The sequence below is a fragment of the Panthera uncia genome (assembly GCF_023721935.1).
Source record: "Panthera uncia isolate 11264 chromosome B3 unlocalized genomic scaffold, Puncia_PCG_1.0 HiC_scaffold_1, whole genome shotgun sequence".
NCBI classification, from domain to species: Eukaryota; Metazoa; Chordata; class Mammalia; order Carnivora; family Felidae; genus Panthera; species Panthera uncia.
In genome coordinates, this window is record NW_026057582.1 from 1908535 (window position 1) to 1926933 (window position 18399).

At 42.1% G+C, this 18399-nt stretch overlaps 1 protein-coding gene across 16 annotated transcripts in view; it reads right to left on the reverse strand.

Moving 5' to 3' along the window:
• Positions 1-18399, reverse strand: part of MARK3 (microtubule affinity regulating kinase 3) — a 114321-nt gene that overhangs the window by 20982 nt on the left and 74940 nt on the right. For 12 of the 16 annotated variants that reach the window (XM_049612035.1, XM_049612032.1, XM_049612033.1 and 9 more), the window contains 7 exons: positions 13874-13944; positions 8931-8987; positions 6452-6688; positions 6170-6289; positions 5357-5456; positions 4928-5040; positions 4251-4404 (listed from right to left, as the gene is read on the reverse strand). In XM_049612035.1, the coding sequence (XP_049467992.1) occupies positions 4251-4404; positions 4928-5040; positions 5357-5456; positions 6170-6289; positions 6452-6688; positions 8931-8987; positions 13874-13944 (852 nt within the window). Of the gene's footprint in view, positions 1-4250; positions 4405-4927; positions 5041-5356; positions 5457-6169; positions 6290-6451; positions 6689-8930; positions 8988-13873; positions 13945-16820; positions 17008-18399 lie in introns of all 16 variants that reach the window. The other 4 variants (XM_049612034.1, XM_049612031.1, XM_049612045.1 and 1 more) reach the window with 3 other exon arrangements.

The window sequence follows — 18399 nt, forward strand, 5'->3', positions numbered from 1 at the left end:
AAACAATCTCTAGAGTGTTACTGTACAAATAACAAACTAAGCGGGTGCATGTATATCATGGCAGCGTGAACGACTTCACCTGGTACATCTGAGGGAACCTCAGTTATCCTTTTTTGTACACGAGATGCGTTCACCTTTTGGAACAGAACAGTACAGACTTATGGGTCATTACTTCTGAAGTGTTATCCTGGATCTTTTGTAAAGCATTCAGAATCTTCTAGATAAACAGGAATTTGAGTAGACAGGGAAAGGTGACACAGGCAGAGGAAAGCACGTTCCTCATGCAAGCGACAGGGAGGAAAGAAGGCAGAGGTTCCCAATCACACCCCACCCCAGGAGGAGTGTGCCTAGGTACATCCTGGATGGGCAATTAACCGATACCCTACAAAATAGCATCAGGAGAGTCTGATGGCAGCACAGGAAATTTGGAGTTCAAAGCATTTTGGAAATGAACAAGCTCATATATAACTCATATATTCATTATGTATATTGTCCAGCGGTCATTTTCAAGAATGGCACCAAATGCTCATCATTTATAGAAGAGACTGTATATGTTAGGTGTACTAAAAAGGGGTTGGGGTGGGGTAGAAGAAAACTACTTTTTGGACAAAATCTAAATGGTAAATCTATTTGGAACTGAATTAAAAGTAAACAAAAGTTTGTTTTTATTTATGGGAGGAAAAAAACTAAGCTTCCAGTTTGGGAAATTTACCACATAAAACAAAGAATTAACCAAGCATGCGTGATACTACCCTTAACACTTATCTTTCTTTGCAAAATCATGAGGCAGCTAAGGACATCCTGCACTTTCAGGGTTACTGCTGATCTGCTCTGAAACTTGGCTCACACCGCATGGTCTCACCAGAGCCACTTGCGTCCGGGGCAAGTTGGGCTCCAACGCACATTTACCACCTGGCTGGTAAATCCGGGCCAACACCAGTCACGCCAGAGCAGTCCTGTCCCGAGGACTGTGTGGACTGCCTTTGCCAGCACAGCCACCTCCTCCACCGTGGCCTCCAGCTCCCTAAACCCTGGTAATCACTGGTCTGGTCTCCATCCCTCATTCCCTCATTCTCTCCTTTCCAGAATGTTACATGAATGGGATCAATTTCATAACACCTTTTGAGGTTTTTTTCCATTCTGTGTAGTTCCTTTGAGATCTATGCAAATGGTTGCACCTATCAATACTTTGTTCCTTTTTATTGCTGAGTAGTGTTCCGTGATGTGGCTGTCTCACAGAGAAATGTGATTTTTATGTAGTCAAACTTGGTAAACGTGTCTTTTCTTTCATGACTATTAGCGTTGGGGTTTCAGTCAGAACGACCGTCACTAGTCCACGTTACAACGCGAAAAGCAAATTATCTCGTGTTTTCTTTGACTATTTCCATGTTTTTCACATTTCCATCTTCATTCCAAGTGGAACCCACCCTTGTGTAAGATGTGAGAAATGGTACGGATTTATTTTTTTCTGATCACTACCAAACTGCCCCAGGGCCCCAGAGTAATAAGCCAGTGATTCTTTACTTTTTTTCCCCCTAAGACAAAGAACGTTTTGAAAATCGAACGAATATCACCTTTCCTAGAAAAATATGTGCACACATCCCAGGGGTTCACACCTGGGACCCAAATTAAGAACCACAGATAAAAGTTAAGGTATACTTTCATAGAACCAGGCCTATATAAACAGCTGGCATCTGGAAGGAGGAAACAAGGGGAGAAGGAAGAGGAAGGACAAGCTGAAAGCGGGGTTAGCTGCAGGCTCGTCTGCCTTTACTTGGTACCAAGTGAGTGTGCTTTACTAGACATTGCATTTGGAATCTACCTCATTTTTAGCCCTTAAAACTACACAGCCAGAGGTATAACAAAATCTTTCCTTTGCTGACCACCATCTTCATCCCCATAAAGAATAAAAAACAACAACAACACAGAATTGGGTGACTTTCTATATATACTTGGATTTCTGGAAATATTCTTTTTATGAAAATTTTTTGGTACTATTTTTTCTTTTTTTTTTTTTTTTTAAGTAGGCTCCGTGCCCAACATGGGGCTCGAACTCACAATTCTGAGATTAAGAGCTGTGTGCTCCACTAATGGAGCCAGCGAGGTGGCTTTCATGAACTTTTTACTATTAGAGGCTCCAAGAAGGAATGATCGTTATCATCACACAAAGAGCACTCCCTGAGGCAATCAGTGGGTCAGTGGGCAGAGCCACGGGACCTGGCCCCTGAAGTCCGGGCATGCTGCCACAGGTACTCCCACATCCTTGTAACCCTGGGAGATGTGGTGGGCCCTCTTGATAAAATTGGAGGTTTGGTGAGTGTCTGACACCATGTCTAATGCTCCTCTTAGCTCTAAAATTTTCTGAACTGGGCGAGAAAAGGCATTACCAATCCAAATGGAATATATATGCTTACAGAAGAATTAACTTATTAAGATCGTCACTAGAGACAGGAGAAAACTCTATTACCAGGTTTTTCCCCTCCAAGACTTTAGGAATAATTCCCTTTAAACTGGATGGTCCAGAGCAATCTGGAGGCATTTTGCTAAATGCCTTGTTGTCTAGAGGCACTGAAAATCCCTCAACAACTAATCTGGACATGGACAGAAACAGAGACCCAGATCAACACTTGGTTTACAAATGCGATGTGCACAATACCTAGTGTCAGAATTGGTCCTCGGCTCTCAGTTACATCCTAGAATAGCAGACACGCTCACAGTTTACCGGCAGCTTCAGTACACGGTGCTGCACCAGCCCAGACCACACAGACAGGCGGCACATCCACAGGAAGAGAAACGGACACTGAGCAAAGTGTCATCGCTCCTGGTACAAAGCCAAAGCTATCCACACGGGGATGTTCTGTGCCACCGTCAAGCGCCAAAACTCAAGGTGAAAGAATGAAAGCGGACAAAGTCCAGAGAAGGGAAATGAACTGAACAAAAAATAAATGGGTGTTCCGTAAGAGGATGTATTTAAAAACATTTTTTTTAATATATTTTTTAAACATTTATTTATTATTGAGAGACAGAGCGTGAGCAGGGGAGGGGTAGAGAGAGGGGGAGACACAGAATCCGAAACAGGCTCCGGGTTCTGAGCTGTCAGCACAAAGCCCAACGTGGGGCTCGAACTCACAAACTGTGAGATTATGACCTGAGGCGAAGTCAGTCGCTTAACCAACTGAGCCACTCATGCGCCCTGAGAGGATGTATTTTTATTTTATTTTGTTTAAAAAAAAAAAAAAAAATTTTTTTTTTTAACGTTTATTTATTTTTGACACAGGGAGAGACACAGCATGAACAGGGGAGGGTCAGAGAGAGGGAGACACAGAATCTGAAGCAGGCTCCAGGCTCTGAGCGGTCAGCACAGAGCCCGATGCGGGGCTAGAACTCACGGACCGCGAGATCATGACCTGAGCCGAAGTCGGCTGCTTAACCGACTGAGCCACCCAAGCGCCTCGAGGATGTATTTTGAAAAGTTAGGACCAGGTCAACTGGTCTAGGTTCCTGGATCTTAAAATGCTGGAATTAAAGAAATACCTGCAACATTAACATTCACAGGTTACAGGCGAATAAACACACATCCATGCTAGAGTGTCTGGATTCCAACACAGGGTTGCCTTGAAGGTAGAATAACTGTTAAATTTGGTACCCAACATCTCTTAGGGTCCCGAGTATCATGAAAAATTCACTTCCATGGTGAATATGTTAAGAGTGAGGGTGTTCAGACACACCAATGGCCATAGTGCACCTGACAATGACCCAGGTCAAAAATTTAAACCAACTAAGGCAAAATTGGGGTACTATGCATTCTCTACGGCTGGCCACGTGTAGCTACATAAATTTAACTTAAACAAAACTGAAAACCATTTCCCTGGTTCAAGTGCCCAACAGCCAAGTGTAGCTACTGGCTACTCTGTTGGACACCATCGATCCAGAACATTTTCATCACAGCAGAAAGTGCTGGACAATGATGCTCAGGAAAGTAAGTCTGATGCAGAGATGGGGAGGGGAATGAACAGAGAACCAGAGACTGAAGCGAGAGTCCCAGAGGACTGAATGTACCAAGGTGATCAGAGCCTGGAGATGATCAGGCCAACACTGGCAGGACTGGTAGGAAATAAAAGTCCCGAAGGGAAATCAAGTCACTTTCCCACCCTGACAGGCCTTAAGCAAAAGGATGCTTCCCAATGTTAGGAGGCCTCTTGTGTAAGGGGAGACTCCAGGAAAACACAGTGGAACAGTCTCAAACTTACCATGGTCACTGTATCGCCTCTGCTTCTGGCTGGAAGAAACACTTCTCTGCACCTTGTGGTGAGGAGACTGGCCAGTGCTGTTGTTGAGGTCACTGCTTGGCCTAACCTTAGCAAGTGAGAGATTGCTGCTAGAACTGGAGTCACTAGCATCCAGCTGAGAGAAAATGAGAAGAACAGAGCAAACCACAACACGGACCCAAATGGTACGTTAGGAAACTAAACTTCTCGTAACACATAAACCTCTCACAAACAGTTCATTCACAGATGAAGAAGCACCATGTACAAAAACGACAACCTTACATTTGGGCAGACGTATTTTTCTGACTGCTGAAAAGCTCATGAAAGGACGGGTATTTATGACCTTTTTAGGCTTTTTCAAATAACGTCAAACACTCTCTATTTACTTCACCTGATACTTTATATCACTTCCAAACCATTAATGACCACAGGCTAACTTATGATGTTCATGTTTGTGACAACATCCAATGTTACAGTTACCATCTCAAAGTTGAAACAGGAGCTCCTAAACGTGATAGCAGTTAGGTTCATCCTTTGCAGGCCAATTTCAAAATTACATACCCAATGTTATACATGCTAACAAAATAAACACTAAGAAAAGAGCTTTTGAAAGTGATCATTTACCTAAAAATTGTATTAGCTTTTCCAATTACTCTTACCTCTGAAGATTTTCTTCCCAACAACAAATATGTAGCTGTGATTTCATCATATTTCATTTTACTAAGAGATTCTTGAATTTCTTCTTGTGAATATCCCATTCCCACCATAATATCTAAAAGAAGGGCATAATACAGTTGATGTGTTTTGTCTGGATACGAAATCACTGTGTTAGATGTTAAAATAATTTCCTTTACTCGACTCTAAACATCATAGATTTTCTAATTTAAATGGGCGGTTGGCTTACTTCTGAGTAACTAAGGGATAACACAGGAAACTACAGGTGAGTTCCTAATATGACAAAACAGATAAGCTGATTCATATAACTTATGTTTCGCTTCCCACCGTTCACATTTGAGGTGTATCCATACGAGTCAAAACAGAAATATGTCACTTGCACACACACAAGCATGGAGGCACAGAGTCATTACCTATTCTCTTCTGGTCTGAGATGTCCAGTTCTGGTTCAACAAATGGTTTAAGTTCATCTTCTTCGTGCCCTGCGTTGATCCACCTGTCCTTCATGATTTGCTGAAAGGTGAACTGTTCATTAGCAGCATAAAATAAAACATGCTGATAACCACAATACTTAGAAAAAATTATTTTCAACATTTCATGGATTACAGCTCAAAAGGTAACTTAAAAAAAATGTTTCTGGGTGCCTGAGTGGCTCAGCCAGTGAATGTCCGACTCTTGTTTTCAGCTCAGTTCACGATATCACAGTCTGTGAGATCAAGGCTCACAACGGGCTCTGTGCTGACAGCATGGAGCCTGTTTGGGATTCTCTGCCCCGCCCCCCCAATCCCCTGCATGCTCACGTGTGTGTGGTCACTCTCTCACTCTCAAAATAAATAAATAAACATTAAAAAAATGTTTTGGGGAACCTGGGTGACTCAGTCCAGTTGGGCATCCAACTTCAGCTCAGATCTGATTCCACTGTTCGTGAGTTCGAGCCCCATGTTGGGGCTCTGTGCTGACAGCTCAGAGCCTGGAGCCTGCTTCAGATTCTGTGTCTCCCTCTCTCTCTGCCCCTCTCCCACTCTGTCTCTTTCTCTCAAAAATAAATAAACGTTAAAAAAAGCTAAAAAAAAAAAAAAGCTAAAAAAAAAAAAAAAAAAAGTTTTAATGCCTCAATTCCTGCTTTAAAAGCCCCAGGGCAGTATTCTCATACAAACCAAGCAAAGTTCTACAAATACCTTAAAGACCCTCCAAAGTTGTTACTTACTTTGCACTTATGCAATTACCTCTAGAGTGCCTCGTTTTATCGGATTTAGCACCAGGAAACGTTTGAGAAGGTTTTCACAGTCTGTGGACATGTAGAAAGGGATTCTGTATTTCCCTCTTAATACTCTTTCTCTCAGTTCCTTTGGGGATGGAGGGAGGAAAGAAAACTAGTGAGTCAACTTTTAGGTTAAAAAAGAACCAGTGAGACCCCATGATACTGACAGATTCTTATAATATTAACCCTCATCATTTTATAAAATCTTTTGCATTCTGAAGAACGTGGATGCAACTGGTTCTTATACCTTTAGGTTCTGTCCGTCAAAGGGGAGCGACCCGCTGACAAGAGTGTAGAGGATGACGCCCAGGCTCCACACGTCCACTTCCGGCCCGTCGTATTTCTTGCCCTGGAAGAGCTCTGGGGCTGCATATGGAGGACTGCCACAAAACGTATCCAGTTTACTGCCAACAGTAAATTCATTGCTAAAACCAAAGTCAGCTATTTTAATGTTCATATCAGCATCTAACAATAGATTTTCGGCCTAGAGGGAAAACATCAAGACAAAAATGAAATTTAACCAAAATATAATTAGAACTGTGACAGAATTAGGCATTTCATAAAAGCTTTCTGTAATGATATCAAGTTAATATATCCTAATGAATAAAATGAGAAAACATTCTTTCTAGAGGAAAAAAAAAAAAACAACCCAGAAGATAATTAGAATTTCTAATTCTTTTTTTTTTTTTTTTTAAAGTAATTGCCACGCCCAATGTGGGCTCAAACTCACAACCCTGGGACCAAGAGTCAGATGCTCTACTGATTAAGCCAGCCAGGCGCCCCAGAATTTCTAATTTTTTTTTAACATTAACAACCAGTAACAGATAGGAGGTATAGATTAACTGGCAATAATTTAAACAACCAATGCCCATGATAAAACAAAACAAAACAAAACAAAAAAAACCCTTGAAATAGCTTTTCAATTAATAATGATAAACAGCTTTTAAAAAATGAAAACTTGTTTTAAGTGGACAACCATGTTTCATAAAAACTGCTAAAGAGCTGTGCAATGGCCATTATTGGGGAGGGAGAACCCTAGGCCTCATAGAAGATACAGCAGAGCCAGCCACTTTCATTTATTTCAACAAACATCTACCGCGTGCCAATCACATACCAGGAACAGACATGGTGTCTGGATGTACAATGATGAACGAGATAGATGGGGTCTTGCCCTCAAAGAGCTCATAGGTTGGAGGGGGAAAGGCAGAAAGTCAAGTAGCCACACTCTGACCTGAGTGCCAAGACAGGAGGTGTGGGGAGTTGTGGGCCTAGCACTGAAGGAGCAGAAAGGTCTCCTAGGGGGGCGAAATCAAAGCCACTGCCTGGAGGCTTGGTCAATAGTAGTGGGTGTGCTGGCAGGCAGAATACAGTCTGAAAACCCAGGAGGAAAGATAGACCATGTTTTACTCAAGAAACTGAAAGACAGTATATGGAAAAGAGGTGCAGGGGATATGGCAATGGCTGAATCACAAAGGGCCAGTTGAGTGACTGGTAGGAAGTTTGAGCTTTCAACCTAATGGCAATGGAAAGCCATTAAAGAGCCACTCAAACAGGAAAGCGACAATGTTATTTGTGTTCTTAAAAGACCACCGTGGTTGTAATGTGTAAAACAGACAAGACAGGGAGAAGCAAGATTGGAAGCAGGGAAGACCAAGCAAAAAGCTAGTGTACAAGATGCTGGTGGTCTAGATGAGAACAGTGGTAACAGGGACAGAGAAGAGTGTGCTCAAGACAGGTTTAGCAAAAGAGGGCAGCAGAGCAAAGGAGACTGAGGCACCGAGGGACACAAGCACCAGCACGAGAGGTGAACATTCTGGGGCAGCAATGCAGAAGGCAGGCTGTGGACCTGAGCAGGGGCGCAGGTGGTGTGGTCAGACAGCTGGGCACCAGACTGCAGAAGACAGCTCTGGCTGCAGGCATGGATCCAGGACTCGCCAGCATGCAGGTGGCCACTGCAGCTACCAGCGCAGGTGCGAAAGCAGCACGGGTGGGTATGGAAAACAGGGAGGAATGTGGACAGCGTTTGGGGAGATACGCAGCAAAGGCGGAGAGAGAAAACGGAGGGTATCTGGAAGGGGACGTGGGGTGAAGAGGTGTTTTGGTGGAAGGTAGTACAGACTTGAGCATGTTTTTGTAAAGGCTGCTGGTGAGGAGCCAGCAGGTAGAGAGGGTGGATGAGGAAACAGGAGTCAGGACCCAGGACTCAGAGGCAGGGCCTGCAGGGCCAACCTACTGACCGTAACAACAGGAAGGGGGCATGTGGTACAGCTTACTCTGGGAAACCAAAGGAGTTCCTGCCCGGCAGAAACTAGAAAACCTTATCCTACGCCAAAAGCGAGGGCAGAGGTGAAGGAAGGATGGCGCAGCAGGTCTCCGACGGCACTGCTGTTAACAGAAGACAATGCTGACCAGAGAAACAGAGGGGCCCAGGTGGCGCGGAGGGCACTGTCCACGTGACAGCACACGTCTCGGAGGCCCCCAGCTGTTTGGCAGCATGATGGTTTTTCTCCAGAGACCAGCTATGAGCTGCGTTAATTGAAATGTAAAATATTTTTAATAAACTTCCTACGTCTTTCTTTTTAATACCAAAACCTGATTAAAAGGATCAATTATTATAGGATTTCTTTTTTTCTTATTTAATAACACAGTCTAATCTGTGACCGCTAGGAAAACTGAGTGCATGCAGATAGAGCACACGCTCACAGACTAAGGGCCCCACAACTCACCTTGAGGTCTCTGTGAACAATCCGCTTTTGGTGGCAGTACTGGACTGCAGATACTATCTGCACAGGAGAGACACAAGGTTATTAATCATCATTAAGAAGAAAAGCCTCCATTGATGTTCACACATGCCAAATACTTAGTGATCACCTGAATGTGTGGATCTCTGAAAATAATTTTCTTGTGCTTTGAACTTTCCAATTCGGAGAAATTCAGGGGTGAGGGTGAGATGAGAAGGGTGAGGATGTTTTTGCTGCTCTCTGGTTTTAACTGTAAAGTCTCCTTTGGGACCAACCCCTTGACGTTCTGGTTCTTTCGGAATGGTGCCAGGGCCCAACAAATCACCAGGATCTTGAGGACCCTCTTTGTCCCCAGACCCAGGATCGGATGGCTCGGGTGCAAGCTTCCCATACTCATGTAATTAACTCAAAACCAAACTGGCAGTTACAGACTATCAATGGTCAGGTGTCCATCCAGGTTGGGTCTCCTCTGTTAATCACTTCTCTTCCCAGTCAGACTGCTCCTTATAACACTCTCTTCCTTTTAGCTGATGCGGGTGCAAAGACAGCAAAACTCACTTCACCTCTCTGAGGATCAGTTTCCTCTTCCTCAAAGTGGAAGAGTAAATGTTTTAACGTGTGAACTACAAACTATGGAATGGTTGTGTGCTCCATCGGTCAGGGTCCCTTCCACACTCAGCAAATGGTATGCTTTTATTTAGTCCACTTTGGATTATTCCTGTGATTAGTACTGCTGATTAAACAACTATTTTGCTGAAATTTCACACTTCCGCCTAACTTTTTAAGAAGTCTCCTTTTCTAAATATGAAAGTTTTAGATGCTCATTATAGGAATTTTAGGAAATACAGAAAGGTATATATAAGTACATGACTGATAACATCTCTTGTTGTTTTACTGTATCTGCTTCTAGTCTTTTCGTTGGTATTATGCCTGTGTAACTATGTACGACCAAATATACACAAAACTGGGGTTCTAAAGCTTTCTCCAGATCATCATCAGCTTTTAGTTGTAAGCCCCACACACCCACCTACACTGGACATAAACATTCAGGGAGGCTGTTTTTTAAGGAGGCTCCGCACCCAGTGTGTGGTATGAGCTCACTGAAGAGTCGCATGCTCTACTGATTGAGCCGGCCGGGCACCCCAGGCTGTTTTATCAATTTGCATTTTGGTTCAAAACAAGCAGCAAGGAGAAGCTGGATTGGGGTTAGGGTGAGGTGATGCCAAAATCAGGGCTTCACTAAGCAGCTTCATACTTCATAAAGTGAATAGTCACAAGATCAGATCAGATCCACTTATAACCAACAAAAAATAGAAAATTTCTAATGGTAAAATACAGTTTAGAACACTTGTTACCTTGGATTAGCATTTACACTTGCTCTAGTCTGTCTGCATGAAAACTGAGAAAATGACATTGCTTTGTTTTCCCAAGACAGACATGTTTATTGCCTGAAACACAGGTAGAGTTTACCTTCCTTCTGCCTGATCTGATTTTCCCTCTCCCCACCATACTGAGATTCCCCTACAGGTTATTTCCAAACTCTGTTTTTGAACCAGATTTGACCATCTCCCATCCTTCCTCAAAGAGATCACAGAACTTCTCCTACCTTAGAACAAGTGAACCTAAAGCCACAATAGCCTGAAAATGGTCAACTTTAAATCACTGCGGTATTTTTTGCATTCTTTTAAGCTACAAACAATTCTTTCTTTAAAAAAACAAAAACAAAAACAAAAAACTGAGGATCTGTGTGTTTTCCAGATTGAAATATAAACACAAGCCTAATTTGCCTCTAGCCAGACAGGAGACAACAGAGGCAGCAAAGTTACCAACCCCCTAAGAAGAAGGTGAGGAAGGAAGACGGAGCCGGGAATTTAGTCTTTCTCTCTGAAAACAACAGAGCTCTTGTTCAAAAGCTTAAAACCACATAAGCAGTCACTAGGAGGAGAATGGCAAAGGAGACATCACCTGCTAACGGATGTGAAAAGAAAGGCCTATTTCTGACACAAAACATGATCCTACCGAGTGTACTTTTTGTACGGCATACCTTCTTCTTTGCCACAAACAGGAAAACGTATTCAAGTAAGGATGGCTTATAAACTTTTAGAAAGCATGGCTATTCGAATCAGAGCAAAGAGGAAACATCAGTATCTCACTTGATCCTTCCAGGCTTAAGTGAGGGGTCTTAAGGAAATACTAAGGCAAGAAGAAAGAATTACATTAAATTGTAAGCAGTGTAAATCAAGTCATTCATAGGAAAGGCACATACACTATCTTTCCTGGACAAACTAATAGGTTCCTCAAATAAAGAACTCAGAATTTCTGCAGAAAATTTAAAATAACTGAGCAAGTGCCTCAAGATTTGGGGTAGTCGATGTCCAAGCCCCTCCGACAAGTGGGACCCCGCCAGGGGGCTGGGTAGAGATGGAAGAAGTGAGGGGCAGTTACAGGGTTAAGCACCGAGCTGCTTCCTTGGAGAAGGTCAGGCTCAAACCTGTTGTTGCTGGCTGGCGCTAAGCAGCCCGCTCCTCACAGTCAACAGACCACATTCACATAAATGTGTGCAAGTTAGACAGATTCATCTGAGTGGGAAGGAACTGAAGTTTTAGGAGGAAAGAAAAAAAAAAAATCTTGGCTTTTAAGGGGACAATTTACAAAAATTAAGAGTACAGTTATGGGAAGGGCCAAACAGGCTTGTCTTGTAATAAAGAGAACCTTGAGCTTCCCTCCACAGACCACAGAATAAAATGATAGGAGAATTGGAAAGTACTTCAAAGTTTATCATCAAGTACAAATTCCGATTTTTGAACTAGAAAAACTGAGGATATGAGAAGTTAAATAATAGCCAAAAGTTAGTTTCAAATTTTGATATTTAATAGGTTTTAATTCAAAGTATCATTAGTATTTAAGCTTTTAAATTAAATTTAAGGAACAGAAGTTAATCTGAGTAGCAAGTTCTTAACTGTAAATACCAGACTAAGCAAAAGAGGCAACTGTTAAAAGAAATCTGGAAAATCAACTAAAATTGTCTTTCCAAATATTATGAAACCTTTAAAGACTACTGTCTGTCTATACCTCTACTGTGGCAACCTTATAGATAAATAAAACAAAAAAATTAAAGGTTCTGAAATGAGGCTATACTGCCGTCTAAATACAGAACTGATGTCTAGCGAAGTACAGAGTTAATTTAATGTTTTTATTTATTTTGACAGAGAGAGTGCACGTACATGTGAGTGTGAGTGGGGGAGGGGCAGAGAGAGCAGGAGGGAGGGAGGGGGAGGGAGGGAGGGAGGGAGGGAGAGAGGGAGAGGGAGAGGGAGAGGGAGAGGGAGAGAGAGAGAGAGAGAGAGAGAGAGAGAGAGAGAGAGAACGAACCCCAAGCAGGATAGAGCCTGATGTGCTCGATCCTAGGAAGAGTCAGATCATGACCTGAGCCAAAATCAAGAGTCAGACGCTTAATCGCCTGAGCTCCCCAGGCGCCCCAGTACAGAGTTAGTTTAAAAGCAGTAAAGGGGGTGCCTGGGTGGCACAGTCAGTTAAACTACCAACTTCAGCTCAGGCCATGATCTCACAGTTTGTGGATTCAAGCCCCATGTCGAGCTCTGTGCTAACAGCTCAGAACCTGGAGCCTGCTTCTGTTTCTGTGTCTCCCTCTCTCTCTCTCAAAAATAAGAAACATTTAATTAAATGAAGGAAGGAAGGAAGGAAGGAAGGAATAAATGCGGTAAAGTATCCTGCTCCTTTTCTGTGTCTATATCAAGGATGGGCAAATCATGGCCCTCAGGCTAAATCTGATCCACCACTTGTAAATAAAGTTTTGTTGGAACACATTCGTTGGAGCATATTCTTTTACAAACTGTCTACAGCTGTTTTTTGTGCTACAACAGTCAAGTTAGATGGCTGTGACACAGGCTGTGTGGCCCACAAAGCCTGAAATATTTACTCTCTGGCGCTTTACAGAAAGAGCTGCCTGATTTGTAATCTAAAAAAATAGGAGAATATAACGATTAAGAATTTGAGTTTTTGAGTCAGAGGACCTGGGTCTGAATCACTGGCAGGTCTGCTACTTGCCAGACGTCATATTTTGGGCAAATTATTTAATCTTCCTGTGCCTCAGTTTCCTTATCTTTAGCAAATGAGCACAAGACCCCTTAATTCACAAAGGCTGCAGCAAGATTCACATTAATGTAGATAAAGCACTTATCCCAATATCCGGTAGGTAATGATCCATCAGTAAGCAGTAATTATGATTAATAAAAACAGGGAAGTTAGGTCACCTTTATATTTAAAACCTGCTTATTAAAATGAGCGTGTCTTTGGGGCACCTGGGTGGCTCAGTCAGTTAAGCATCTGACTTCGGCTCAGGTCATGATCTCACGGTCTGTGGGTTCGAGCCCCGCGTCGGGCTCTGTGCTACCAACACAGAGCCTAGAGCCTAGAGCCTGCTTCGGGTCCTCTGTCCCTCTCTCTCTTTGCCCCTTCCCAGCTCGTTCTCTCCCTCTCCCTCTCTCAAAATAAACAAATAAACTTAAAAAAATAAAATGAATGTGTCTTTGAAGAGCAGGGTGAAGACAAAACTAATAATGAACTGTGGGACTGTGATACTCCTCTTGCTAAAAACCGGGAGATGGTTTTAATTAATGCAATCATAGGTGTTTTGAGAGACTAGATTTTTGAGGCTCAACTGTCAAAAGTAAGGTTAAGCGTGAGACTAAAATTCTGATAAAGCTAGAAATAGAACCCACAGTCGTTTCTAGCACAGTGCCTTAGGCATGAAAGGCACTTAATGAATTTTTGTTGACCCGAATGGCCAACCCCCTGCTCCATCCAATGGGACTTATAAGCATTTATTGAGGCAAACACTCTTTGCTTCAGGGTTTAAGCAAGATAACTTTATTAAATTAATAAACTGGAGGTGCATCAATTCATACCTGTCTAAATTTAGCTCTTGCTTCTTTTTCCTTCATTCTTCCATGTGCAACCAAATAGTCAAACACTTCACCTAAAATTGAGAAAAATAAAAGTAAGCAGAAGTCCTACTTTGGAGCACTAATTTTCCCATAAATTGATATTTCACTTTTAGGAATGCTCTAATTTTTATTTTTAAATCCAGGTTTGAAGACAAACAGAAACGTGGATTTTGAACTAAGTTAGCCTTAAGTTTAACTATAGGCAAAAGGTTCATTGATAAAATCTTTAAGCTAGAGAAAACGCTTACAGTTAAAATCTCTTATGTTTATACAACTTTTATTTTAAGCATTATGCTTTCAATGTGCTTTAACAAAAACTGAAAACTAACATGGGAAAGTGATTTGTGTTAAAAGAGGATGACACCTTCATTGTAGGATTATGATAAAAGCAGTTCCTTTCTTCCTTCTTTCCACAAGTATTTATTGAGCGCCTACTAGTTGCCAGGCACTGCTCTAGGCTCCGGGGAAAGACGGCAGTGCACAAAGCGAAGTCCCTTTCCTCGTGGAGAGTTTACAGTCTAGCAGGGAGAGACAATCAGTAAACAGGCGAAGAGCATCTTGGCTGACGAGGACGGTGGAGCAGACGCGGGGAAGTACGCAGAAAGTGTGTGTGCACGTGCAAGTGCTTTGCTGACTACTGTCAGGCGGTGGACAACGTCCCTGTCTGGGAGAAAGAGTCCGGGCAAAGAACAAGGAAGCCGTGTGGCCGAAGAACCATGAACGAGGGGAAGGGCACAGAGATGGGAAGAAGGGGTGAGGTCGTAAGAGTCCCGCAGGCTTCGCTCTGAGTAAGAGGAGAAGCAGAGGAGAGTGTGAAATGACTGACCCCTTAAAAGGGTCACTGTGGCTGGGGGGAGGGTTGGGGAAGGTTGGGGAAAGAACGGAAGGACAAGCGGGCGTAGCGCAATGATCAGGGCAAGAATGAGGGAGGCTGGGCCTCAGTGGGAAGTGGTGGTAGTCAGGATGCAGTGGGAAGTTCGAGCCAACGGAACGTGCTGGTGGACACCTGGCTGGTAGTTTACACAGTATCGGTTCCTCAGCAAAAAGGTGACACTACAGAAAATATATCAGAATTGCCAATTGCTTATCAATTTGGAATAAAGAAACAATACCTCAAATCAACAGAAAAGGGTATTAATTTAGCAAATTAGACATAAAATGTGTTTGGGAAAGCATCCCATCTACTTCATACAAATAAAGAATATTTCCATCAGCTTAGTGACAACTTTCAACTAAAAGATTGTTATACTTAAAAAATGCTTAGTTTCAGAACATAACAAATATTTCTGGGGAAAAAGTTGCTCTGAATTGCACATTAATATCTCCAACTTCTGAGCTTCTAGCCCTAACTGAAACATTTTAAAATAATGGATGGGCATAAATACTGTATTTTCAAGTTCTCATTTGACTGCATAATCATCTTTTCAAAGGCATTACATAATGTTAATTTACACTACACGATTCGTGTTAACTATGATGAATTATGAAGTTAAATGTCAGCTAAGTAAAATGTCAGCATTTTCTAAGCGAATGACCTTTCTATTTGCAGAACAGTATACAATGTCAAAACAACTAGTTAAAAAGTGAAAACCACGAAAGATATGTGCATATCCTATGAAAAACAGTTTTGACTTAAAAAAAATTAATGGATTCATTAAACCCACTAGTTGTTGTAGAGTAACATGGAGAAAGGTCTGTCAATATAATTTTAAAATAGTATTTTTATAAATTCAAAATTTATAAATTATAAACCTCTTAAGAGATTTGGAACCATAAAGTCACACTCACAATTACTAAGTTATAAATCAGGAATTCAACCCAGATCTCTTTATTTTCCTCATTAAAAGCGTATTAGCACTCAGATTAAGTAGCTAAACTGAAAAGCTCAAAAGGCAATTTATTAAGAAAAAGAGAGCAAATAGTGGCTCTCCCCACCCAGGTCAGGGACCATGCAGTTTGACAGGAAGCCCTTCATCCTAGCTCAGGTCCTGCCACTACCTAGCAGTGGCGCTGCTGGCATAGAACAACCTATCAGAACTTTACTTTAAAAATTACTTAACAAAATTTTTTTGTGGGAGCGCCTGGGTGGCTCAGTCAGTTAAGCGTCCAACTTCGGCTCAGGTCATGATCTCACAGTTCGTGAGTTTGAGCCCCTCGTCAGGCTCTGTGCTGACAGCTCAGAGCCTGGAGCCTGCTTTGGATTCTGTGTCTCTCTCTGCTCCTCCCCCGCCCCATGCTCTGTCTCTGTCTCTCAAAAATGAATAAACATTTAAAAAAAAAAAAAATGTGGGGCTCAAACCCACAGATTGTGAGATCACGACCTGAGCTGAAGTTGGACGCTTAACTGACTGAGCCACCCAGGCGCCCCCCCAAAATTACTTTAAATTAAGTAAATTAATTTACTTTAAAAATTAAGCAGTTACCTTGGATGACTTCTAAGATTCCTTCCAATTCTAAAATTCTATGATTCTATCAAACTGAAAAATACCAGGCTAGGGAGGAGTAGGTAGTCAATTTATGAAACTCTGGGTTGTTCCAAATGGCAAATGTATCAACAATAAAACAGATGTCCTGGAGACAGTGCTTTGTTGAGCTGATTAAAACAGCCCAAGCCAGAAAACCACATCACCAATGAACAGTGCCCGTTACAGCGCTGAGCCCCGCACTGAGCCCTCAAAGGAGGGCTGTGTTAGCATGTCCACTAAGAGGCTCAGAGACATGTTAATTTATCAGGTCACACTGTCAATGAGAGGCACTGGCTGGACTGACCCCACGTCTGTGTTTTTAAAAGCCCACCCTCTTTCTACTAAAAGTGGATGTTTCTAAGATGTTTTTGTCTTGCCCCTACAGAAGAGCAAGCTCTATGACCCCTAAAATACATGGGAACAGAAAGCCACGACCAACTGACCACTCAGGAGAGGCTATCGACTGTCAGAAGGCTCGGGCTCCAGGCCTGACAGCGTGACCACAATGACTTCCCAGCCTCCATTTCTTCAAGGGTAAAAAGCCCATCCTTCACTGCCTGGCCACATCAAGGAGTCATTGTGAAGGTCAAAGGAGATCAGGTAAGAGAAAGCACTTGTGCGCTGCAGAAGCTACACCAATGAAAAGGTTATGAACATAATTCTGTAACACAAGTAGAAAGCATTAGAATTCCATATAGATTTTTGGTTCTGCAATTAAGTTTCAGTTCTTCCTACTACTCCTTAATTGTGGAAAATCCCAAATAATTCTCAAATCAAACATTTAAACTCTAAATCAGACAACTAATACTGAATTAGGGGTACGAAAAAGTAGTGTCAAAGGTTTGCCTATTGTAAACTCATTCTTGCCCACAACAGGTTGACAATCTTTTCATTGCAAAGAGGCTGTGACTCAATTTTCTGACTGATCAAAGTGCTAACAATAAAACTCTACTGTAATCAAAACAGTCAAAGCTATACTGCAGAGTTAAGCAGAATATGTCCCCAGTACTTTGTAATTTCATAAATGCAGCTCAGTTCTTATTTGCTGAGTATCTGCTATGTGCCGGGCACTATGTAGAGGTAGGAGCATGCAAGGACCAGTAAGAAAGCTTCCGCCGTCGAAAGACAAGGAGACTCACATGCGGTCCAAAAACTACAAGCCTAACCCAACCTCAGCCCCCAAATGACAATCTTTGTAAAAGACAATAGTTATATACATGCATTTCAGAAAAATGGCTATATGTATACAACCCTGTAGGCAAAAAATGACTAATCCTTAATCTTTAAGGAAAATCTAAATATATGCACTGCAACCACCATTTCTGGCCTTGGGAAAGAGGAACACCAATGACATTATTATCTGATAAAGAAAACCATCCAATATACAGTACACATTTATTTCAAACAGGCTAATGCACTGATATATTTAAAAATTCAAGTTCTTAAAATAAACAAAATGTGGTGTATGTATATACATAATGGAATATTATTCAACCTTAAAGAGGAAGGAAATTCTGACACATGCTACAACATGGATAAACCTTGAGGACATTATGCTGAGTGGAACAGACCAATCACAGAAGTTCAAGTATTGTATGATTCCACTCATATGAGATCCCTAAGAGGAGTCAAATTCATAGAGACAGAGAGAAGAATGGGGGGTGCCAGGGGCTGGGGAGGAGGAGAGGGAGGTTAGTGTTTAAAGGGGACAGAGTTTCAGTTTGGGAAAATGAAAAGTACTGGGGATGGATGGTGGTCACGGTTGCACAACAATGTCAATGTACTTAATGCCACAGAACTGTACACTTAAAATGCTGAATTTTATGTTATGTACATCTTGCAACAATAAAAAAATCCAAGTTTTGGATATCATCACTTATTAATGCTAATAGTGAAGTACTTAATAGCAACCCACAGAAGAGCCAAGACAGCTTTCCTTCCTGATCCCCTGCTGCTGTATTACAACTCTGGACAGTAAACGAAACCCAAACAATCATCCATATGGGCAGTGTGGTTGCACAT